Genomic DNA, 25,930 nt, shown 5'->3' on the forward strand with positions numbered 1-25,930 from the left:
AAGCTGTTGTGGAATTTCTCCGCCGATTTCGTTGGATGAGAGATCCAATGATTCAAGTACAGATAATTGGTGCAGCGATGCTGGTATAATACCTTCCAAGCAATTATGAGATAAGTTTAACGTACGAAGACCAATGAGATCTCCAATAATGCTTGGGATATGACCTTCAAATTTGTTGTTAGAGAGATTTATGATTATGTTTGTAGTCAAAACTCGAGGAAATTGAAGCTCCAGTCCTTTTGTTGTCACTATAAAGGAATTTGAGTAAAAATCAGAATAATAATCTGCTACATACTCACGGGTTCCATTTTTCTCACCAATTATTTTCATGGCTTCAAAATTCTCGAAAAGGCTCACTGGTAAATCTCCACTAAATCCGTTGGATGAGAGATCTATGATTCGAATTTGAGCAAACAAGTTGTCAGTCCTTGAATCTTTTATAGGGCCATAAAACTTATTTGATCTCAAGTTTAATAGCTGCAACTCAGGTAGGGCTCCCAACCATTCAGGAAATGTGTCATTCAATTCATTGTTCCCTAAGTCGAGAACTTTCAAATATTTGCAATTGATAAAAGATTGCGGGACTTTCCCCTCTAGCTTATTCCCGTCAATTAAACGGTTATCACTCAAGTCTAACAAATATAGTGATGGGAGGGAGAATATCCAGGAAGGTATAGTCCCATTCAAGTGGTTTTATGACAAGAAGAGTGAATATATATATAATTATTTTTAAAAATAAAAATAATTTATTTAAAAAATATATATTCTTATTTTCTTTATCTTGTATTTAAATTAAGTCAATACACATTTTTTTACCTTGTTTCGAAATATTTAAATTTAGAATTAATTTTTTCACTTCCATTAGAGGAAAAAAGTATATATGAGTCATTTGTGTAACCATACGGGTATATATGATCAACTTTTATAATGAAGGGTATATAAAATCTAAAATAATAAAGTTGAAGGGTATATAAAATTATCCTTTTCTCTTCAACCAATTTAAGTTTTGAGAGCAAAAAAGAAAATTCTTGTAAGAGTAGATGTTGATGTTTTGGCCTTGACAAAAACGATTAAGTGAAAATTTTAAAAAAAAAAACTTATTTAGTTATAAGAGTGTTAAATGGTGTAAAGACCTTGACTTAAAGGTAAATAATAAATCTAGTCAAAAACCACTTCAGATTTTGGTGGGACTGATTCATTAAGTCCAGATAAACAAATATTGTGAACCACAAATTAAGCAAGGAAAAATCTACCACCGCTAATCAATTCCAAGAAGCTCATCCAGTCACTTTCAATCAACTTTTGAGTTGTCAATTACGTATCACATTTTCTAGTGAACTTCCAGTGAATAATCTTTTTTAGACTATTATGAAAACAATTGTAATAATACAATTTTATTTGATACATTATCAGTTTTAAAATGTTATAATCCCAACTTTCTACAAGTAGTTCAGACCCACATTGTTACGCTTTGTTAATCTCATTTGTCAAATTTGTACCATCACACATAATGCAGAAAAATTCACCTTGAGAATATTATGTCTAACAATAAAAAATAGTTATTAAATCAATTAAAGTCTTAGAGAAAGAAAAGTGAAGGGAGCTTTGGAACATCAATTAAGTGTCTCTGCGTGACGTAGATATTTAAATTTTGTAGACCCTGTTAATGCGGGATTGCTTTGTGCACCGGATAACCTCTTCTTTTTTAGAGGAGAAAGAAAACTCTATAAGAATGATAATTGGTGTATAGACTTTGACAAAAAATTTTTATAACCATCCCAATGTGTGTGAAGGTCATTTAATCTAATAGTAGTCAAGTAAGAAATAATTATTTTATCTATTAAAATTTTTAGAGAAAAAAAGAAGAAGATGAAAGAGTCTATAAGAGTATTAATTGGTGTATAGACTTTGTTAAAAAACATCTCAAGTCTAAAATTCAAAAAAGTTTAATTAGTCAAAATAAGATCAGTAATAATTGGTGTATAGACCGTGAGAAAAAAATATTTCAAGTCAAAATTCCGAAACAATAGTGATAGGTTAGGATAAAGTGTTGGTTGGTGTATAGACCTTTAACTTCCAAGTAAAATATGCCAACTTTTTTTTTCTTTTCTGATAATCTAGAATGGGATTTGATACTTTTAGTGTGTTCTTTTAATTTTGGAGATAAAATAAGAATGCTTCAATGTTATGTTAGTTGGGTGGACAAATAAAATCCTGCATAAGAAGTTGATAAGAAGAAGATTTGTTAAGAGTAGTGATCTCAAGTCAATGCACAGGTCATTGCACAAGAATGACTTGAGAATATTAGATTTAACAATTGGGGAAAATTATCTAATTAATCTAAATCAGAAAAAGCCACAAGTACCCCTTAAATTATGATCGAAATTTAAAGATACGCTCTATATTTACAGGGTTTCTATTACTCCCCCCCCCCCCCCCCCCCCCCCCAAACTTTTTTCCTCTATATTTTTTTGCACCTTATGTGCTGACGTTGAGCCGCAACTCAATTCAATTAGTTGCAGTGTTATACACGTGACACCACATGCATTTATGTTTTTTTTTTAAAAAATATTTTTATATTCTTTGCCTAATATATAAAGTAAGTTAATATACGTACTATGTTTTTTTTCCTTTGCCTTGTATTTAAAACTTTTTCAAACACACGCAATTTTTTTCTTTTTATTTTTTACCTTCTTTCATTGGTTTCTATTTATTTTATTTTCAATGTCTTTGCTTTGAATTTGATTTCAAATTTAACTCCAAATTTCTGATATTTAATATAAGTTCATTTTGGACATATGTCAAAGACTAAAGGAAATCAAATAAAACATAAGAAGATTAAAGCGTTAAAAATAAATGACACTTTTTTAAAAAAAAATTACATGTAATTGAGAATATTAGCTTTAACAATAGGAAATAATTATTTAATCAATTTAAATTCTTCTCTAAACCACCGCCGAATAGTATTAATTAGTGTATATGCCTTGAAAAAAACTTTTCACGCCAATAAATCAAAAAGAGTTCGGTTAGTTAGGATAAAAATACATTGATTGATGTATAGACCTTGACAATAAAATTTTAGGTAAAAAATCCTTTAAAATTCTTGATTGGTTGGGATAAGAGTGTTACTTGGTGTATGGAACTTGACCTAAAGGTAAAGATTCGTAAAACTTTTGATTAGCTCAGATAAGAGTATTTCTTGGTGTATAGACCTTAAAAAAACGTATCAACTCAAAATTCATTTTTTATTTGATTAGTTAGAATATATATATATATATATGTAACATCCGGCAATTTGAAATATCTATGAAGAGGCTTAGAAGTGGAAATAGTCATTCTTGGAAATAATTCAAAAATCTCGAAATTTGTTAAGTATGGAAAAAAAAATGAGTTTTTGGCCAACTTTGAACAGTAATAACTTCTACCTCAGGATGAGTTAGGTGTAGTTCCAGTAATTTTTGGAAAGCCCTTGGAATGGTCTTTCCAACGCCGCCGAGTTTGCTCGATTCCGAGTTCGTATGAGTGAGTTATGCCCTTTGGAAGTTGGGCAGTTGGCAGGGAAATAAGTCCCAAAATTTTAAGGGTATTTTGGTCTTTTCCCTAACCAATTCTTTTGGTTATATTAGTGTGTTAGACTGATTTTTTTGATCAGTTCTTCCTTTTTTTAAAAGAGTGAGAGTGAGGGTTTGTGAGTGAAGAGGAGAAGAAGAGGAGAAAGAGAAGATCAAACAAGGTTTCGTCAAAGATCGTCGTGGATATCGTCGAGGGTGATCCATACTAGGTATGTGAGTTCATAGTGTTGGGTTGACTCTTTTCCCCACACGCCAAACTCACTTTATTTCTGAGAAAAGATTGGTTGTGTTGTTGAAGTTGTTGGTTGTGTTGTTGAAGTTGTTGTTGGTTTAGTACATGATTTGGTTGTGTTTTTGAGTTGAATCTCTTGTATGTTGAGGGATTTTATGATTCTTAGTGTTTGGAGTTGAAACCCTTGAAGTTAGGGTGGGTTAGAGTTGGACAAAGGAGGAAGAAAAGTCGAGTTTTCGGGGAAAAGGGGTGGTGCATCGCGCCTGCCAGCGTGCCCCAAAAGGGACTCTGAAGTCCAGCCCTTGGGGCGGCGTGCCTAGTAGAGCGCCAGCAGTCCCCTTCTGAGCTTTGTGGTCTGGCGCCCCGCGCCTCTCAGAGCACCAAGGACACCAACCTTTCCCATTCTTTCCCCAGTTTTTCATGCATGTTCCTTGGCATTGTACCTATGTTTCATAGTTGCTTCCAACACTCCAAGGTACGTCTAAATGTCAAGAACGCATCCGTAAACGTGTGATCATATACCTTGAATCCATAATCCAATTCAAGGCGAGTTCGGATCTAAGTCGAGTGAAGTTAGAAGTCAAGTCTAGAAGTTAAGAAGTAAGTCGAAGCAAGTTTTCAAAGTTGTTCAAGAATCTTTATTGAACATTTTAACTTCGTTTTAAGGTTCAAGTTTCAAGTCAAGCGAAGAGTATAGAGTTTCAAGCTAAGTAAAGAGTCTCAAGTTTCAAGTCAAGTAAAGAGTATCGAGTTTCAAGTTAAGTCAAGAATTTAAAGTTGAGTTCATTTCTCAAAACCTATTAGGGAACTAAGTATTCCCAAAAAAGTTTATAAATGTTTTATATTCGAGTAAGAGGGGAAACATGTTGTCCAAAAGAGCCTTTGGGCTAAGTTTTGAGTAATTACCTCAACTAAAGAAAGATGTGTTTAAAGACACTTATGAGCCAAAGTATTTTTGGGAGTAGTATTGAGCACCAAGTTGGGGACACGAGTTCATATTAACTCAACTCTCCATAAGAACATGAGCCAACATGGGACTTGATGGGTCATTCTTTTTAGATGGTCTCGTAAGATTAAGCTAGTGGATCCACTAAGTTAAAGTAAGGTCCTATATCACGGCAAGGTATAGGATGGTCCTTGGGCAACGTGAGGTAACACGTTGTATCACCACTAGGGCTCATAGTGGTGGTTGTCGGTTAAAGAATCTCCCACTAAAGTTATATTACTTTTATATAAGTAAAGTTGAGTTTGTTATTGTTTTATCATTAACGAGCTAAGTTGTTTACACTGTTTTACAAGCTTTATATATTGCATGTGTCTTATTGCTTTATATATTGAGTTCAGGTATTCATGAGTCGAACAGAGCCAAGGTAAGTGTTCTCTTGCACTCTTTTCAAGCTTAAGTTGTTGCTTAGTTTTCCAGCTCGCATACTCGTACATTCAATGTACTGATGCCAGTTGGCCTGCATCTTATGACGATGCAGACACGGTACCCAGGATCAGCATCCAGCACGCCGTTGATCCAGCTGAGCACTCCAGAGTCAGTGGTGAGCCTCCTTGCATTCCGAAGGACTCGTTTCTTTTGTTCTCTTAGTTTTGTTTTATTAGGATGTTGCGGGGTCTGTTCCAACATCCATCTCAGTGTTATAGAGGCTTCATAGACAGTCAGTCAGTTAGTTAGTTTTGAGTCTCTCATCTATATATATATGTAAATATTTTTTTTTGGGATTCGAGTTGCCTTTTTGGACAGATTTTATCAGTTAAGTTGTTTTATGTCCTTGCTTTGCATGAAGTTATTCTGTTGAGTTAGGTTTCCGCTGAGTTAAGAAAGCCAGGTCAAGGGTTCGCTTGGGGCCAACAATGGTCTTCGAGTGCCGGTCACGTCCAGGGTGTAGGCTCGGGGCGTGACAATATATATATATATATATATATATAGTGTTATTTGGTTTATACACTTGATTAAATATTAACTTAACTATGATCAAACTTATATTCTAATAGTACTTCTAATGATTTTACATACTCCCAAATTAATGCACGAGTCATTGCAAAGAAAAGTTCAAATAAAAGCTACAAAAGAAAAATTCTATCACTTATAAATGCATTTTGTTTGATACTTCAGTATATATTAGACGAAAATTTCACAATTTTCAAGTCTCTGCAAGTAGTCCTAACGTAGTATAATGCATCGTGGAGATTAACTTTAATTTAATGGTAGTCAAGTAGGAAATAATTAGTTAATCAATTAATTTTTTAGAAGAAAAACAAAAAAGAAGAAAAGTCTATAACAGTATATGGTGATGTATGGGCATTGACAAAACAATTGATTTGAAAATTCAAAAAAAAGTTTGTTTAGTTAAGATAAGAGTGTTAGCTATGTATGCACCTTGACTTGAAAGGTAAAAAAGAAATTCCATAAAAAAATCACTTCAATTTTTGATGGGACTGATTCATTAAGTCCAGATTGACAAAATATTGTAAACCACCAATAGATGTGATGGATTGAATGTAATTTTGATAAGGTATATTGTGAATCATAAATTAAACAAAGAAAAATCTACTATTGTCCCACCATGACGGGTCATAGAACGACAACTATGGATATCCACAAAATTTGAATCGAATACAAGAGAATTACAGGATCTGAAAATGTACACACATTAACGACTTAACAGAAAGCTCATGAGAATATTCAAACATTATTTTGTGAGGAATTGATACTTTTTTCTGACAAAATTCATCTTCTTACTGGCGGCTAAACTTTTTGCCTCTCCATTTCCTTATAACATTAGAATTAGGATTGTACGTTTTTAATTTGGTTGTTTGTTTTAAAATCCTAGACACAATATTGCAAGTAATTCTGTTGACTTTTAAAACAAATAATTAGTTTCAAGATTATTTATCTCACCATTTATACTAAAATGACAGATAAGATATCCTTGGTAGAGTCCATTTATATAAATTAACAATGGAAAGAGTGTATATAAATAAATAAATAAATGTTGGAGTCACTCCTAGAATCAGATACTTAGGCTAATTGGGAGACTAGGATTGTTTATATAAATTAACAATGGAAAGAGTGTATGGATTGGGGTTTTTTCTCTGGGATTTGTAATTCTCATTCGGATGATCAATAAAATAAGTTAATTGTCTAAAATGAAATAATCACTATATATTATTTCAAAAATGGATTACTATTTTACCCTTTAACTTAAAGATTATTCTTTTAACGGTTTTCACGCTTAGTCAATCCGTTGCTTCTTTCCTAATCTCATCGGCCATAACGTGGTCTATCTGGATTGGTCTAACTCCTTGGCTTGGATATGGTTATTTTTCCCGGGTCAGTAAGAAAGGATAAGCTATATATAATAAAGACAAAATTAAACACATTCATTTTCTGTACAAAATTTGGACATTTATTCTTAGTTATTATAATATAACTAACGTTTCCCATCGTATTTCATTATAACACACTAGAATCACGCAACACACGTTGCTTGTGTGCTTCCTGCTAGCGAGAGAAAAAAAAAGGAGCGACAAGGTTCAGTTCAGATTTAATAGTTTACTGCATGGGAGCAGATTCCCCAAAAAATCTGTGCGAATTTTAAAAAGTTGAGTGATTATCAGTAATGGAATCATAATTAACAGTCAGTCTTTTCCACTACCCTTATATAAATATACATGTAGAATACATAATGTAATTTATAATATTTTTGTATCCCAACAAAATTAATGTAATGTCTGTTATTGAGCACATATAAGTTGAATATTATAATCGAGATTGATTAAATGAAGGTAATAATTATCCATAATTGTTATCTTTCACATTTTCAATGTTATCGGTTCGTCCTTTGAGTATGCATATCTTTTAATTTGCACTTTATATAAGTAAGATGCCAAAATGTAAAGTCATTTGGTTCTTTTCCTTTTTCTCCACAACAGTCTACTCTTTTTGTTTGTTTTATTTTGCTCACCTCCAGAAAAAATGTTCAAGTAAATATATTTTTTTTCGATAAAAAAAAAGTGTATTACTGCCAATTGCTACAATTTAATTGCTTATATATCTATCGTCTAGGTTGGATGTTTTATTGTACGTTATCTAATTAATTTATTTCTACTTTGTTGGTAATCAATTATATTTTCAACATATCTGAGGCAGAAAGAGGTCTCCATGTATATATTTGTAGCTTTACCAGAAATGTTTTTTCCCATTATTTACTATAAATATTCATGAAACCGTACTCTTGTTTATGCATATTTTCATCAAGTAACACTTTCTATTTTTTTGAACTTTAAGAAATTGTTAGCTTATTTTAATTTTTAATTATCATTATTTTATGATATTTGTATTGAACATTTGATAGATGTTAAATGTTAGACATGTTTCATGTTATATATTATAATACAAACTATATTTGTACAATATAAATTTTCTTAATAGAGTATATTGAATTATATTTTGTTAAAAATATTTTGTTATGCTAATTTTATTTTATTCTTTTTCTGTTATAAGATTATTAATTCTTTTTTACTTACTATAATTGTGATATTTATGAAATAAAAGAGTACTAATCTAACTTTCGTTGGATATTTTGTAAATTATAAATTCGTACCTTGAACTGTAATTTTATTGTATAATATAATTCTTTTTAAATAAATTATGTGATAATGAATATAGGATATACGTTCAAAGCATGTGGTCAGAGAATAGTCAAAATATATTATGTTTGAAAGACAAGAAAACAAAAGGAAAAGAAAAATGGCTTCCAAGCTATGGTGAAAAATAAACAAGCTTCCATTAATCTTATTAACTATAATCTTCCAAAATTACTTGGAGATATAAACTGAAAACAAAGAAAAAAAGGGACATAAATAAATAAACAGAAGATATGAAAATTAAATGATGAAGTCAATAATATTGGAACTATTCATTGTACTCTCTGGTACTCCTTGTTGCACATGGTAGTACTCTATATCTTTTTCCTCTTTGATAGGAAGTTTTGAATTACTCTCTTTGTGCTTCTATATTTGTCTAGTTAGTATTTTGCACTCTCATTACAAAAAATATTAATTAAGTATTTATTTTACCGAATTAATTTTATTGATGTTACTTTGAAATTTTAAATTCGACCACTAATACTCCAATTAACTTAAATAATAATAACTTAATGATAAGAATAAAATTTAAAAATAATTAATATAAGACAATGATAAGATGTAAAATTAATTAATTATGTACACTCTCGATTCTTCAAATTTCTGTTGGTTCTTAATTATTTGCATCTTTTTTTCTCATTCTTTAGTAATTCAAGCATACTGAACAAAAGAGGATTTTTTTTTTGACCATCATTATGTTTTACTTTAATTAAACATAACTAGATTGAGATATACTCATACAAAGTTGTGAAATAAACAACCTCATAAGACAAAAAAACAATCAAAATTTAGGACTGAACATAGGAAAAATCAATTTTATCACAAATTCAAGAAAAACGAATAAAGTGAGTACAAACATTGCTAAACTAAATAGAGCCACATATCGATTAGAGGTAGTTCGTAAATTCAGAACCAATAAAATAGATTAAATGAGAAAATGAGATTTGAATAGAATCAAACTCACCTTCACATAATTTGAGTTCTTTATAGTACGAGACTTGATGAGCAAAAATAAATTGAATAAAATGAGAAAGTGAATTAGTATCCTCTTCGTCGTGTTTTCCTCTTGGACGTTGAGTTATTCACTTAATAATTAGATTGAATGAAGAAGCACAATAGGGTTTCCCTTATTGGTTCGAATGCCTCTTTTTGGACGCCAAGATATTCTCCCAAAAAATTGAATTGAAATGATGAAGTGAATGAGGGTATCTCGTGTTTTATAGTCTACTCTTGGAAACTGAATTATTCCCTTGAAACCTCATTTGTTCAATTTTGGCAATTCAAATTTGCGACTTATCAATAAAGACGAGAAAGACTTCTAAATTTCAACGATATAGACTATTCGAGTTTTAAATCAACTAGTTCCTGGACACGTGTGTTGCACGTGAGTCCTTAGTTACTTATTATAGATCTATTAGAACAAACAATCCAGAATCAAACTTCAACTACTCTCTCTGTATAATATATCATTACCAGTACATAAGTCTCCGTACATAAGTCGATATTATGCCAATCTACGTTGTTCAAATGATGATTTGTTCTTTTTTCTCCTTCGGTACTTTGTTTTTGTTAAGCAAGTTCTTCAAACATGTTGGCTTATCAGGATACTCTATTGGGTGATGAGCTTCTCTCAGATTCGTTGAAATGTTCTCGTGGCTTCCCGTCAAGTCGCTAATGTGTCTCAATTGCATTTCCACATTCTGTATATCTCTTGTATCGGAATCAGATTTTGTGGATATCCATAGCTGTTGTTCTATGGCGCGTCCTGGTGGAACAAAATTCTTTCTCCATGAAAGGAAAGCATTTTATGCCTATGAGCAAAAGGAATATAGAAATATCTCTGCCTCCCATTTTTAGACTGGGAAATTTATTGAACATGACCCGGCATATTATTCTCGTTTGAATTGCACTAATGGTTTATTTTGTGTTTGGGAACCATTATCTGTATGATTTGATGTAATTACACTTCACACGCCACCTTATGAATTCAGGATTATAGTTCTTTTAAGTTATTCATGAATTACCAGTACATATTCAACAGCGAAGAACTCGTGTAAACGAGACAAATTTCCTAAAATCATTTATAAATGTGACAAATCAACTGAAATCTGATGAATTATCTTTGAAATATTCTGGAAAAGAGGAAACTATAACTTGCTAAATACAATGAGAAATTGATTTTTAACTTATCAGACTCTTCCACCTTTCTTCGAATTGAGAGATTTAATGTACTCTATGACTATACCCCTGCATCTTATTATTTGGATTCCGTTAATTGTTTATTTTGCAATTAGGGATCATTAAGATTTCTCCCCAACCTAAGTGAATAATTATTATTCATTAGGTTTTGAGCACGAAGAAATCAAGTACAAAGTTCTTTTGACGACAAATCATGTTGCGGAATAGTACAGGCAAAAACACTGAGTTTTCACTTTAGGTAAATACGAGTCATGGAGAGAGACTAAATATACCCCTCCTTGTATGCGCACACCCGGGGTTTACATCTATAAGCTGCATACTTATGGAGCAGCTTGAATTTGTCTGATGTAAGTGGATTGATTGAAGAGTCAACACATATAATTGAATGTTCGTGTTGTTATGGAGAAATTATCATTTGGAACCTGGGGTGGAGCTAGAGGGGAGACGAAGTTCATCCGAACCCTTTTGCCAAAAAATTACACTTTACATGCATGGTCTAATTTTTTGTATATGTATATACAGTAGATGATGAATTTTCCTCCGTGAAAATTATGTTTCCGATCTGCCACTGATTGGTACTGGTTATATGCTATTGTCAGTTCCGAAGGTTTGCTTTTGACAAATGATGTGGAATGATGTTTTGCTCATATTGCACATCCTACTTTTACTTTCTTAACTATTTATCGATCGATTGAGCATCGTGCTCCTCTGTAAATAGCCACAGTGATAGCTTAGAATTATATACTCAATATAAGAGTAACAGTATAGCTTAGAATTTTCTGACTATCAGGCACTGTTTTATTTTCTGATAAGATTTTGTTCACACAATCCCCTGAGTTATCTGGTGGACAGTTCGGAAAGAAAACAAAGGCAAATGCTATTGTTCACACGAGAATGTATTTTACGAGTACGACGTCACTTTTCTTGTGCACTAGGATAGTCACAGAATTTTACTATGAAGATAGTGTCTTCTATAGTGTGCCTACTCAAACCGGTTTTTCGCATCCAAAACTCTGTTTTGTCACCAAGGACAGTCTTAATAGGTAGACGTTTAGCTTGTTAATGATATTACTTAATATGTAACAAACTATTGATAAACGAAAACTAATGCTTTTATTCACAGGGAAATGCACAATTCAAAAACATCACAAACTTCGAAAGAATTAGGCTTATATTTTCATCACCGGTTAGATATATACTAGACTTGAATCCTGCAATTTCAAAAACGAAAAATTAAAGTTAAGAGCTTTAAGGATGAAGGAGATGAGCAAATTCATTGATATAAAATCAAATTGAATACCTGGAGGTAACACACTAATATCTTTTCTTGTGCCTTTTAATTCTCGTAAGAATTTTGTGTTCCAATTCTACATCCATCCTCAAAAACCATACTGGATATTGAGTTAACAACATTATGTATATTATGGACAGTCCAATAACAAGTCCACAACCGTAACCCATGAGAACCGCCTGCCAACTGACCATTGATGAATCTCCTTCTTCTCCTTGGCCTAGCCCTTGTGGTACCCCATCATCACTTCCACAATCTTTTGAGAGTGGCAATCCACGTAACTCATCATTCCCTTGGTATGAAGTATTCTCAAATGTATCAAATTGTTTTCCTTTGGGGATGCATCCAACAAGATGATTGTGAGAGAGATTTAAGACTTCAAGTGATGTGAGGGATACAAGCTGTTGTGGAATTTCTCCGCTGATTTTGTTGGATGAGAGATCCAATGATTCAAGTACAGATAATTGGTGCAGTGATGCTGGTATATCACCTTCCAAGCGATTATGAGATAAGTTCAAAGTCCGAAGCCCAATGAGATCTCCAATAATGCTTGGGATATGACCTTCAAGTTTATTCCTTGAGAGATTGATAATAATCTCTGTAGTCAAAACTCGAGGAAGTTCAAGCTCCAGTCCCTTTGTTGTCACTATCAAGGAAATTGTGTAATAATTGAAACCTGTATCTCCTACATACTCTCGGGTTCCACTGTTTTCACTAGTTATTTTCATGGATTCAAATTTCTTGAAAAGGCTCACGGGTAAATGTCCACTAAATCCGTTAGATGAGAGATCTATGACTCGAATTTGAGCAAATAAGTTGTCAGTCCTAGAAACTTTTATAGGGCCAAAGAACTTATTTGATCTCAAGTTCAAAATCTGCAACTCAGGTAGGGCTCCCAACCATTTAGGAAATGTGTCACTCAACTCATTGTTACCTAAATCAAGAACTTCCAAAAATGGGCAATTGATCAAAGATTGCGGGACTTTCCCCTCTAGCTTATTCCCGTCAAATTTAATGACTCCAAGTCTGTTTCCTATACTAAAAGTAGTATTAATTGTCCCGCTAAGACTATTGTTGCTTAAATCCAAAACCTGAAGTCTACTCATCTCACCCAAACATAGTGGGATTGTTCCCTCCAAATTATTGCTGCCCAAATCTAGCACTTCTAGTGTTTTCAGATTGCAGATGGTTGAAGCAATCTGTCCACTGAGATTATTGTGCGAAAGAAGAAGATAATATAGCTCACGCTGGTTTAGGAGTGACTTTGGAATAGGACCTTGCAGCTGATTTTGTTTTAGAGAAACAGAAAAAAATGTTTGGGACTTAAACTCCTGAATGTTTCCACTGAAATGGTTATCACTCAAGTTAAAATCAGTTAGTGAAGGGAGGGAGAATATCCAGGAAGGTATAGTCCCATTCAAGTGGTTTGATGACAACCTGAGTGATTGTACGTTTTGTATTCCACTTACATTAGAAGGAATTGAACCTGTTAGGGAATTAAATGAAAAAGATAAGAATTCAAGTAGAGTCCAGATTCTGTTAAAGGATAAGAACTCAAGTTGGCCATCAAAGTTGTTATTTCTAAGTGATAACACCCGGAGCTTTCCAAATCTAAAGAAATCAGAAATTGGTCCTTCAAGATGGTTATCACCAAGGTTCAAAAGCTCTATGTTGGTGAGATTCCATAGAGGTTTAGGAATAGAGCCTGAGAGATTACAAGAAACTATTGTCAAATTACGCAGTGAAGTTAGATGACCAAATGATTCAGGTATCCTACCAGTAGCATTCACTTTATAGAGATGTAACATTTGGAGTGATGCACTGCTATTCCATTTGGTTGTGGGAAACCTAACAGTGAGCTGGGGAATTTCTAATAAAGCAAGAGATTCTAAGTTGGAAAGGTGAAAAATTCCTTCGGGCAATGTCCCGTATAACTGTGTGTTCCGAAGGTCTAGAGTTGTCAAATAAGAAGAGAAATTCAGAGGAATGGTGGAAGAGATGTTCACACCGTAAAAGTAAAGCTCTCTTAATTGGGTCAAGTTCTTAAGGAGCAGTTCAAAATTGTGAGGTTCGAAGCTAAGACCATCTGGATACCTCTGGATACTAAGAACTTGTAATTTAGAAAGATGAGAGATTTCTACTGGGATTAGACCTGTAAAATCTGAACCCGACAAATCAAGATGTATCAAACTAGAAAACTCACCAAATTTAGGTGAAATGAGCGATCCAGAAAAATCATTATAAGATAAATCAAGCCTTTTGAGATTGGAGAGTTGAAAGAGGCTACTGTTGGCTTGAAACTTGCCTTGAAGTTTGCTGCAATTGAGGTTAAGCTCAATCACGTGTCCTGTCGTTTCGTCACAATAAACTCCATCCCATGAGCAACAATTTATGTTCTTGTTCCATGAAAGAGTTTTCGGATGAGAAAACTCACAGTGAGCAGAAGCATAAGGACTTATTGTAAACATATGCTTGAATTGTAGAAGAGCAAGAGCTTGATCTTTGGGGCACAAAGGAGATAAGGATGAGCAGAAAGAAAGTGAAAGTTGACAAAGGAAGGGAAATATCATAAAAAATACAAGTTTTACGTAACCCATTTCTGCACTAAAATGTTCAAAACTAATTAAGAAATCTTTGTTTTGTTCCTCTATTCAATAACTTTGATGAGGTATATATAATACAAATTGAGCAAAGAAAATTTACTACGGAAAGGGAAAGTATATCCTCAATTTCATAATCTATCCCAACTTTCTGCAAGTAGTCCTGACCCAATTAATACACAATATTAATGGGCTTTTTATTCTCTCTGTATTTCTTTGACTTCCTTCCATTGTTTTCTCTTTTTCTCCAATTGATTTTATTTAATCAATTTATTCTCATTGCCTTTCCTTTGGATTTGATTTCAAATTTAATTCCAAATTACTTTTATTTAAAATAAGTTAAGTTTTGACAGATACAAAAAAAAAGTGAAGGAAATAAAAATAAACTTTAAAAAGTTAAAGCATTAAAAATAAAGGATGATGTGGCCGAATCATCGTTAAAAGTTTTTTAAAAAAATAATGATGGGTCAAGTTCTTAAGGAGCAGTTCAAAATTGTGAGGTTTGAATCTAAGACCATCTGGATAACTCTGGATACGAAGGACGTGTAATTTAGAAAGACAAGAGATTTCTGTTGGGATTAGGCCTGTAAAACTTGAATACGACAAATCAAGATGCTTCAAACTAGAAAGCTCACCAAATTTAGGTGAAATGAGCGATCCGGAAAAATCATTTTCAGACAAATCAAGCCATTTGAGATTGGAGAGTTGAAAGAGGCTACTATTGGAATGAAACTTGCCTTGAAGTTTGCTGCAAGTGAGGTTAAGCTCAATCACTTTTCCTGTCATCTCATCACAATAAACTCCATCCCAAGAGCAACAATCTATGCTCTTGCCCCACGAAAGAGTTTTTGGATATGACTGAATCCATTGGCCTGTTATGTCTAAACAATGATCAGAAGCATCATAATTTATTGTAAACATGTGCTTGAATTGTAGAAGAGCAAGAGCTTGATCTTTGAGGCACAAATGAGATAAGGATGAGCAGAAAGCAAGTTGACAGAGTAAGGAAAATAGCATTAAGAAAACAAGTTTTATGTAACCCATTTCTGCACTAAAATGCAATGTCAAGTTAAGTCCCATCACATGTAAAATATCTTTGTTTTGTTAGCTTAGCAACCCTCCACACACACCACACAATTTTCCCTTTTCTATTACCAAAAAAATAAGGGAAAATGCATAAGTACCCCTCCAGCATATGCCCAAAATTCCTGAGACACACCTAACATTTACTAAGGTCCTATACCTCCCCGAACTTATTTTATATATAATTTTCTACTCCTTTTCGACCTACGTGGCACTATCTTGTGGACCCAGCGCATGTTGACACATTTTTCAAGGATAGTGCCACGTAGGCCCAAAAGGGGTAGAAAATTATATATAAAATAAGTTTGGGGGGGAGGGGGGGGGGGGGGAATAGGACCTTAGTAAATGTTAGGGGTGGCCCAGGAATTTGGGTACAGGTTGGGGGAACTTATGCATTTTCCCAAAAAATAAAAAAAAAGTTGGATGGCTACATAGACGATACACATTATTGATTGGTTAGGATAAAAGTGTTGGTTGGTGTATAGGCCTTAATTTCCAAGTAAAAAATGCCAACTTCTTTTTTTCTGATAATCTAGAATAGAATTTGTTAATTTAAAAAATTCTTTATATTTTTAGCGTGTTCTGTTTTATTGTCAAATATTTGTACATCAATATGAATATCAACCAAAATTATAGGACTGAATTAGAATAAGTTCGATAACTGAATTTACGGAATGCATACACACACATATGTAATTGCTTTGATTATCTATACCTTAGTAATCAAACAGAAGCATTTCTATTTTACTGAAATGCTATTAAGGTAGTATGTTCCCAGAGTTTTCTCTCTCTTGGATTATCTCGTACAATAAGATAAGAGGTAAGAAGCAAGAAAAACTGTTTATGTATAGAACCCTTTTCTGTTCCAATGCACGTAATGGGAAAAATCTGATATCGATTTCGGATTCTAATTGTTTGAAGCAATGTCACATGAATTCGGACTTGATCTACAATGAAACATTATGGTTGTGTGGTTGATCCACTACAGGAAGCTTATGACTTCATAAAGAAGATGCCTTTTTTTTTAAGCTGATGCTACTGTCTTGGGTGCTTGTAGACTTGGTGGAGCTATTGAGTTGGGAAATGAAGTAGCACAACTATTGCTTCAGTCGCAACAGAATCATTTGATTCAGCTTTACCAATAGGAAATAATTATTTAATCAATTTCTATTTTTCTGAGCGAGAGTACAATAGTATTCATTGGTTGGAATAAGAGTGTTACTTGGTGAATAGAACTTGACCTAAAAGTCTATTCACAAAACTTTTGATTGGTTAGGATAAGTGTATTGCTTGGTGTATAGACCAATGAATACTATTCTACTCAAAAATTATTGGTTAGAAGAAAAGTGTTATTGTTTATGCACAAAATTTTTAAATTTATTTTCTTGATTTTTAATTTTAGGGCAAAGGGGCAAATATACCCCTCAACTTTACGATCTAGAGCAGATACATCCCTCGTTAAAAAGTAATGCATATATACCTTTGTCGTCTAACAAATGGTGTATATATAAGTCAAGTCATCACATAGAAAGTTCAAATGAAAGGTACTACACAAAATCATATCACTTGTAATAATGCAATTTTGTTTGATACCTTATATCAGTCTAAACCGTCACAATCCCAAGTCTCTACAAATAGTCTTGACACAATTATTACGCACTGTTAATCTTGTTTATCAAATAGTACTACATATAACTATCCAACACAATGCAGAAAAAATTACCCTTTGAATATTATCTCAACAGTAGGAAACAATTATCAAATAAATTTATATTCTTAAAGGAGAAAGAAAAGTGAAAGGTTGCCTTGGAACCACAATAAAATTATCTCTATTGTGAACCTCAAATTAAGCAAGGAAAAATCTACTACAGCTAATCAAGTCCAAGTTGTTCATCTAGTCACTTTCAGTCAACTTTTGAGTTGTCAATTACGTATCACAATTTTTTGTGAATTTTCATTGAATAATCTTTTTTTAGACTATTATGAAAACAGTTGTAATAACTCAATTTTGTTTGATACATTATCAGTCGTAATCACAAGTCTCTACAAGTAGTTCAGACCCACATTGTTATGCATTATTAATCTCATTTGTCAAATTTGTACTATCAACCATAATGCAGAAAAATTCACCTTGAGAATATTATGTCGTACAGTAAGAAATAGTTATTAGATCAATTAAAGTCTTAGAGAAAGAAAAGTGAGGGGAGCTTTGGAACAACACTTAAGTGTCTCTGTGTGACGTCTAGGTCATGTGTTTAAAATTTTTAGACCCTGCAAATGCGGGATGTTTTGTGCATCGGGTAGCAGGGCCGACTCAACAACATTGGGGGTCTAAAGCGAAACTTATGAGAGGGGCCTAATATCTTTTTTCGTTATATATAATTTTATTTAAAATCTCATTTTCTAGCTATTTTAGATGCGAAGTCATTAGGTACTGTTTTATAATCAATTTGTTTTTTAATAATTCCTTTTCAAATAATAATATAGCTAATTCATTCAATATCTCTTGAGACATTGTTGATCTTAAAGAAGATTTAATCAATTATAATTTCGAAAAAAACTTCTTTCAGCTAAGGCAACGGTTACAGGAACTGTTAACATTATACTATAAGCAATATGTGTATTTGGAAAAGAATCAAGTCTTTTTATTTGATTGAGTATTTTCTTTAGATTATTATCTTCTATTGTATTATTTCACTTAACTCTTTTAATTCAAAAAATAAATCTAAACCATCAATATCAGAATAGCTATTATGTGTTAAAGAAAGTTCAAGGTTAAGACAATATTTTTAAATTCTCATCACTAAATAAGAAACTAAAAATATTTTCATATGCTTCAATTGGTTCAAATCTATTTTGAAGTGAAAAAATAGTTTGATCTACTCTACATAATCAACTCTAAAAGATTCTTCAAGAGACTTTGTGATTTCACCATCCATATTATCAAATTGTTTCTTACGAAATTCAAATTTATTTTCATCTCATATGCAATTTTCTTAGTAGAAATCATAACATTCATAGTATATATATATGTGTGTGTGTATAAAAGAAAAACATATATAAGTAATTGTTTTTTAAAAATGGGCCCCCCAAAATATATGGGGCTCCAAGCGATGACTTTAGTGGCCTAGGGGTTAAGACAGCTCTGCCGGGTAGCCTCTTCTTTTTTAAAAGGAGAAAGAAAAGTCTATAAGAGTAATAATCAGTGTATAAACTTTGACAATAAATCAGTAACCATCCAAGTAAGAAATAATTATTTTATCAATTTAAATTCTCAAAGAAAAAAGAAGAGAAGAAAGAGTCTATAAGAGTATTAATTGGTGTATAGACTTTGTCAAAAAAGTTTAATTAATAAAATAAAAAAAGTAATATATTGGTGCATTGACGATGAGAAAAAAAAACATTTCAAGTTAAAATTCCAAAACAATAGTAATAGGTTAGGATAGAAGTGTTGGTTAGTGTATAGACCTTTAATTTCCAAGTAAAAAATGCCAACTTTTTTTTTCTTTTTTGATAATCTAGAATGAGATTTTATAATTTTAGTGTGTTCTTTTAATTTTGGAGATAAAATAGGTATGAGTCACGACAGAATGCTTCGATGTTATGTTTGTTGAGTGTACAAATAAAGTCCGGCATAAGAAGTTGATAAGAAGATATGTTAAGAGTGGTGATTGCAAAGGAACCTCATGTATTTATTCAAACGTTCACGAAAACTTGATGAAATATCATAAACTAGAAAAGGCAAAAGGCTTTAAGTTGCTTCTCTTGAATCCTGCAATTTCCAAAAATGAATTAAGTAAATATTTGAGGCAATAAACACTTGTTACAATTAAACTAATAAGAGAAATCTCAAGTCAATGCGCAAGTCACTGCACAAGAATGACTTGAGAATATTAGCTTTAACAATCATCTAATCAATCTAAATCAGGAAAAGTCACAAGTATCCCTTGAATTATGACCAAAATTTGAAGACACGCTCTATATTTATAGGGTTCATATTACCCCCCACCCCCAACTTTTTTCCTCTATATCTTTTTGCACCTTATGTGCTGACGTTGAGCCGCAACTCAATTCAATTAGTTGCAGTGTTATACACGCGACATGACATGTATATATGTTTTTGTTTTTAAAAAAATAGTATTTTTATTTCTTTGCCTGATATATAAAATAAGTTAATATACATACTATGTTTTTTATTTTTCTTTGCCTTGTATTTAAAACTTTCTCAAACACACGTAATTGTTTTTTCTTTTTCATTTTTTTACCTTCTTTCATTGGTTTCTATTTATTTTATTTTCAGTGTCTTTGCTTTGAATTTGATTTCAAATTTAACACTAAATTTTTTATATTTAATATAAGTTAATTTTGGACAGATACCAAAAACTGAAGGAAATCAAATAAAACATAAAAAGAATAAAGAGTTAAAAATAAATGCCACTTTTTTTCAAAAAAAAAAAATTACATGTAATTGAGAATATCAACTTTAACAATAGGAAACAATTATTTAATTAATTTAAATTCTTCTCAAAGCCACCGTCGAATAGTACTAATTAGTGTAGATGTCTTGACAAAAACTTCTCATGCCAATAAATCAAAAAGAGTTTGATTAATTAGGATAAGAATACATTGATTGATGTATATAGACCTTGACAATATAATTTTAAGTAAAAAATCTTTTAAAATTCTTGATTGGTTGGGATAAGAGTGTTATATGGTGTATAGAACTTGACCTAAAGGTAAAGATTCCTAAAACTTTTGATTAGCTAGGATAAGAATATTTCTTGGTATATAGACCTTGAAAAAAAAATATCAAGTCAAAAATTACTTTTTATTTGATTAGTTTGAATATATATATATGAGTGTTATTTAGTTTATACACTTGATTGAATATTGATTTAACTATGATCAAACTTATATTCTAATAGTACTTCTAATGAATTTACATATTCCCAAATTAATGCACGAGTCATTGCAAACAAAAGTTCAAATAAAAGCTACAAAAGAAAAAATCTATCACTTATAATTCATTTGTTTGATATTTTAGTAGACGAAAATTTCACAATTTTCAAGTCTCTGCAAGTAGTCCTGGTCCAATTATTACACATTATTAGTCTTACCAAAGTATCATACAATACTACATAATGTAGTATAATGCATCGTGGAGATTAACTTTAATTTAATGGTAGTCAAGTAGAAGAAGAAAAGTCTATAACAGTATATAGTGATGTATGGGCCTTGACAAAACAATGGATTTGAAAATTCAAAAAAAAAGTTTGTTTTTATATATTTATTCTACTAGTTCTCTTATTATATAAGAGGGAGTTTATGATGGGACATTGTGATGTCCAATCATAAACTCCCTATATAATATATAATATATAATATAATAAATCATTTTTTCTACTATATAATATATATTTATTTTTCTACTATAAGGGAGTTTATATAATATATAATAATATAATATAATAAATCATTTACAAATGACTTAAAATATTTCATAGTTAAAGGATATATAATAAAATAGGTTCGCTCTCAAAATTCTATCCGGGTCACATATATTGGGACAGAAAAAATAACATATATCATTTTAAAATTACCAAAAAAGTATTATAAATAATAATAATTAACAACTTAAAATATCTTAAAGACATTTTAAAAGGGTTAATTTTGTAATTGTAATTTCTACTATATAATAAAAGGGAGTTTATATAATATATATTCTACTATTATATAATATCATAATAAAACCCCTTTTATTACATAGTAGAAATAAATATAATATATATATATAATATAATATAATATATAATAATATAATATAATATATAATAATATAATATAATAAATCATTTACAAATGGCTTAAAATATTTAATATTTAAAAGATATATAATAAAATAAGTTGACTCTCAAAATTCTATCCGGGTCACATATATTGGGACAGAAAAAATAACATATATCATTTCAAAATTACCAAAAAAGTATTATAAATAATAATAATTAACAACTTAAAATATCTGAAAGACATTTTAAAAGGGTTAATTTTGTAATTTTATCCATATCACATAAATTAGGACAAAGTGATCAGCAATGTAAGTTATTTGAAAGTTACATAAAAATATTATAAATCACAATAATTAATAACTTAGAACATTTTTTTTTAAATGCAAATTTGGATGACTCTTCAAATTTCATTTGTGTCACATAAATTGAGACAACAAAAATAACATATATTGCGCCCATTTTAATTTATTTGTCTTAATTTTTTTTTATATTTAAAAATTGCGTAAAAATACTATAAATCATGATAATTGGCAACATAAAATATTTCAAAAATAAATACATATAAAAAAATTCGATTAATTCTTGAAATTAATCTATCGTTAAAAATTATGTATAAAATACAATAAATCGTGATTTTGACCACTTAAAATATTTATTAAAAAAACAGAAAAAATAAATTGACTGATTCTTAAAATTAATCTATCAATGTCACATAAAATGAGACAAAAGTAGTAATATGTATTGTTTAATGGGAAATTATTGAAAACTACGTAAAATGTATTATAAATGTTAACAATTAACAACATTTGATTGAATCTTGAAATTTTATCAATGCTACATACATTGAGACAAGTGGAGTAATATATATTAAGTATTTAAAAATTACGTACAACCATATTGCTTTCTGTAGGCTTCGAATTATCGTGGTCATTTTTTAGGCTGATACAAGTTTTGTACTTTTTTTTTAATATTATAAATCGCAATAATTAATAATTTAAAATATTTTAAAATATATATTAAAAATTTAGTTGGTTTCGGGAATTTTATTTATACTATATAAAATGGGACAAAGGAAGCAACATATATCATTTACAAATGACTTAAAAAGCATTAAAAATTAGAATAATTACCAATTTAAAATATTTAAAAGCTATATAATAAAATAGGTTTGTTGACACCCACTTTTGACCCCCCCACAATATAAATTAATCATTTCGGGCTCCTCCAATTTCAAACGATTTAAAATAATTAGTTTTATAAAGTTTCCAAAAAAATAATAATATAGTTTGCAAGATTTTTTGTAATAGTTTTGTCACTTTTCATAAATTTTAGATGATGTATATGTTTTACATAATTATGTATATAATTAGTATATTTTATGATTATTCGAAAATTGTCAAAAAAAATAATAAAATAATTATTATATTTTAAATATTAGGGATGGTTATAGTTTTGAGTTAATAAATTTTATGAAAATCAAAATACTTTCAAGTAATTTTTTAAAGTAATTTTATCACGTTTTAATAATAAGTATGGATATTTTTGCAATCACGCTATTTTATAAATATTTGAAAATTATCACAAAAGATTTTACATTTTAGTTAAATATTTTATTAATTTGCTTTAAGTTATAGCTACAATTTCGAGTTAATTAGTTTGGTATTTGAATTAATTAGTTTATAATTAAATTCATTATTTTTTTTTTATTTCGTTGAGATTAAGAAGCTCATTGATTAATTTATATTAACTCATATTGTTTAAATTTTAATCAAATTCACCGATTAAATTCAATTGGCTATAATTTTAATCAAATGAGTTAAATTGTCAATTCAAATTTAACCATCCCTTACTTCACACTAAGCCATTTGTGATAAACTGACCTGGGCCCTATTTGTAAATTCTGGCGGCCCACTTTGTCCAATTCTTATTTCCATTCCAAAATCAGCCCATTTCCCTTTTTATTCCTCAAACCCATTTCTCCACAATATTCCCAGCCCACCCATATATGCCACAATACAATAATACACTCCCAAACAGCCAAATACATACATAACAATACAAAAAGACCTTCCAGCCGCCTCAACCCACTCCAAAACAGTACCCAGCCCCTGTTACTATTCTTCTTCACGCGAGCACCGGCAAACAACGTTCAAATCCCAACAAATCCGGAAGTCTCGTCCAACTACCCTGCAACGCCCATACTCGCCCCGTTCCCTCATCCTCTTTTGTAGAAAGCCCCATCCTTTCTACTGTTTCCGGGAAATAGGGGATTTGAAATTCAAATTTTAATCTGTTTCCCCTCTAATCGAATTGATTTTCTCCTATAAAAATCCATCTTTGCTTTCGGTTTTAGAGGAGAGAAGAAGAAAGAGTGGATTTTGAGGTGACATACAAAAAAAAATAGCTTACAAAAAGGTTTTCGGAGTTTGAGTTTTCACACATTTAGTCCTTTGATTCTAAATTCCGAAAAGGTAGTTGTGCTAATCCTGCCTGGGTTTCTTATTTGTTGCTTGTATTTGGATTTTGGTGGTGGAAGAATCGTTGCTCTCAAGCCTATTGCTGTCCCAGAACGCTGCCCCAAAAGAGGTTACCTCTTCACTTCTCATACTTTTCTATTTCGGTGCAATGTTTATGAGATTAGGAAATCACTGTTCTCGTTTGGATGTTGTTACTCGTGATGAAATTCTTGTGTTCTCATGTGGGATAGGCGCTTTCATCTAGTCTTAATATTGATTAAAAAGGGCTATTTTATGATTAAGCTTATCACTTCTTTGTTTTGTTTTTTTTTTCTCTATTCTAAATTGTCTTGTTACCTTTTGTTGTTTAATACACATGTGAACGTAGTGAACTTGCTTCCTTATGTTTGAGTCTAGCTGAGTCTCGTTTGAGCCATGGTCGTGAGTTAAGTTCTCGTTCTTCTCTTTAAAGTGTATACGATCTCAAATGATAAACAATTTTGGTTTGGATCATGTCGAGGATGTTTTCACTAATTTGAGTACGCAACCGCTTCCATTCTTCCGGCCTTCATAGTTGTATATAGTAGGACTGCTCTGCCTTTTCTTTTTAGTTTATTTTAGCTTGTTATGACCCTTGTTTGTCCTTTCAGAATTGTGGCCTTCTCACATTTTCAATTTTTCTAAAGTCCTTTGAATTTTGTTTTGTCAAAGGTTTGATTTTTTTTAGTATATGTATCTTTAGTATATGTTCTTGTCTGCAATGCTTTGCTAAAATTGGGTACTTTAAAATCATGTGGCTTTGATTTTTGTTCTTCACAAAAATGTTGGAATGTGTCCTTGTCATTAAATATTTAGGACTTTGTATTTAGTTTACACGCTTAAAGTATAATGCCTCATGTCAAGTTATAGACTAATTGCTCTTATTACATCCCTATATGGTCCCTTAAATTTTATTTTATTTTATTTTTGTATATGAATGTGTCCGGAAAAGTCATCATGCCTAGATTTCTGATAATCCATATTAGGCTCATCTTTAACTTTTCATCCATGTTTTAAATTTTTCATTTTGTTAAGTTCTCTTGGTATTATTGCTAAAGTTTTAATTGTTTGCTTGTTGAAACATGGTTAGCTCATTGGCACATTCTTAAAATCTTATCATACGAGCCTAACAGTAGCTTTTTTTTGGTTTTATTTTTGGATCTTAAAATTATTTAAGTCACCTTTTTATTTTAGTTAAATTACGTTCATTTGTTTCCTTACTTCAAAGGCTAATTTTTGTTCTTATTTTTTTTCTCTTGTTGTGTGAACCTTTTTTCCGAGTCCATGGTGGACTCCTTCTCTCTTGCATCCTCAAGATGAGCCATAGAGGCTTGATTTTTCTCCATCGAGTCAACCCGTCTTTATGTGGATCGTGGGGAGGCAGATTTACAGGTTGAGGGCAGATTACAAGTCCCAAAAGCCTAAGAAATGGGTTGTATACATATTGTATACAGCAGTACATTCATTATACAGCAAATTACAGGTCGAAAAGTATAAAAAAAAACAGGGCTGGAGTGAAATACAGGTGTTTGGAAGCAAAAAATACAGGAAACGGGGCTGATATGCAAGCTGTATACACTGATATACAGCTTGTGTATACAAAAACGGGTTTTGTTTAAACCCCAAAAAAGTAGCGAATTTGGCCCAAGAAAGGCCCAAATTCAATTTTCTCCTTACGCTTTAATTATTTAATTGCGATTACTTATTATTTGTTGTTTAACTCTAACTTTAGAAAATTTTAATTTAGTTGAATTCCCCAAAAGATGAACCATATTCCTTATGTTAGTTTATTTTAATGTAATTAATTTTATCAACTCTTATACTTATTCAAATACTTTTAGTCAAAACTTTCCACTTATCTTTAATTAGATTAAAATGATTTCTTGGTTTATCTACTAAGTCGGCTCGAATTGTTATTTCTAAAAAGTGATGTAAATAAATTTTAATTAATCTAATTTTGTTAAAATCCTAATTGACCGAGTTGTTTCAATTAAGGTCCTATTTTCTTAAAAAATT

At 31.1% G+C, this 25,930-nt stretch overlaps 1 protein-coding gene across 1 annotated transcript in view; it reads right to left on the bottom strand.

Annotated features, from left to right (window-relative positions):
• LOC125853235 (receptor-like protein Cf-9) overlaps positions 1–15,594 on the bottom strand; it is a 333,480-nt gene extending 317,886 nt beyond the window's left edge. The window contains exons 1-2 of the mRNA XM_049532905.1: positions 15,144–15,594; positions 11,960–14,111 (exon numbers count right to left, since the gene is read on the bottom strand). Coding sequence (XP_049388862.1) covers positions 11,974–14,111; positions 15,144–15,594 — 2,589 coding nt within the window. The 3' untranslated portion in view covers positions 11,960–11,973. The remainder of the gene's footprint in view (positions 1–11,959; positions 14,112–15,143) is intronic.
• Between the last annotated feature and the right edge of the window lie 10,336 nt (positions 15,595–25,930).

This window comes from Solanum stenotomum, chromosome 1 (genome assembly GCF_019186545.1).
Source record: "Solanum stenotomum isolate F172 chromosome 1, ASM1918654v1, whole genome shotgun sequence".
Classification (NCBI taxonomy): Eukaryota; Viridiplantae; Streptophyta; class Magnoliopsida; order Solanales; family Solanaceae; genus Solanum; species Solanum stenotomum.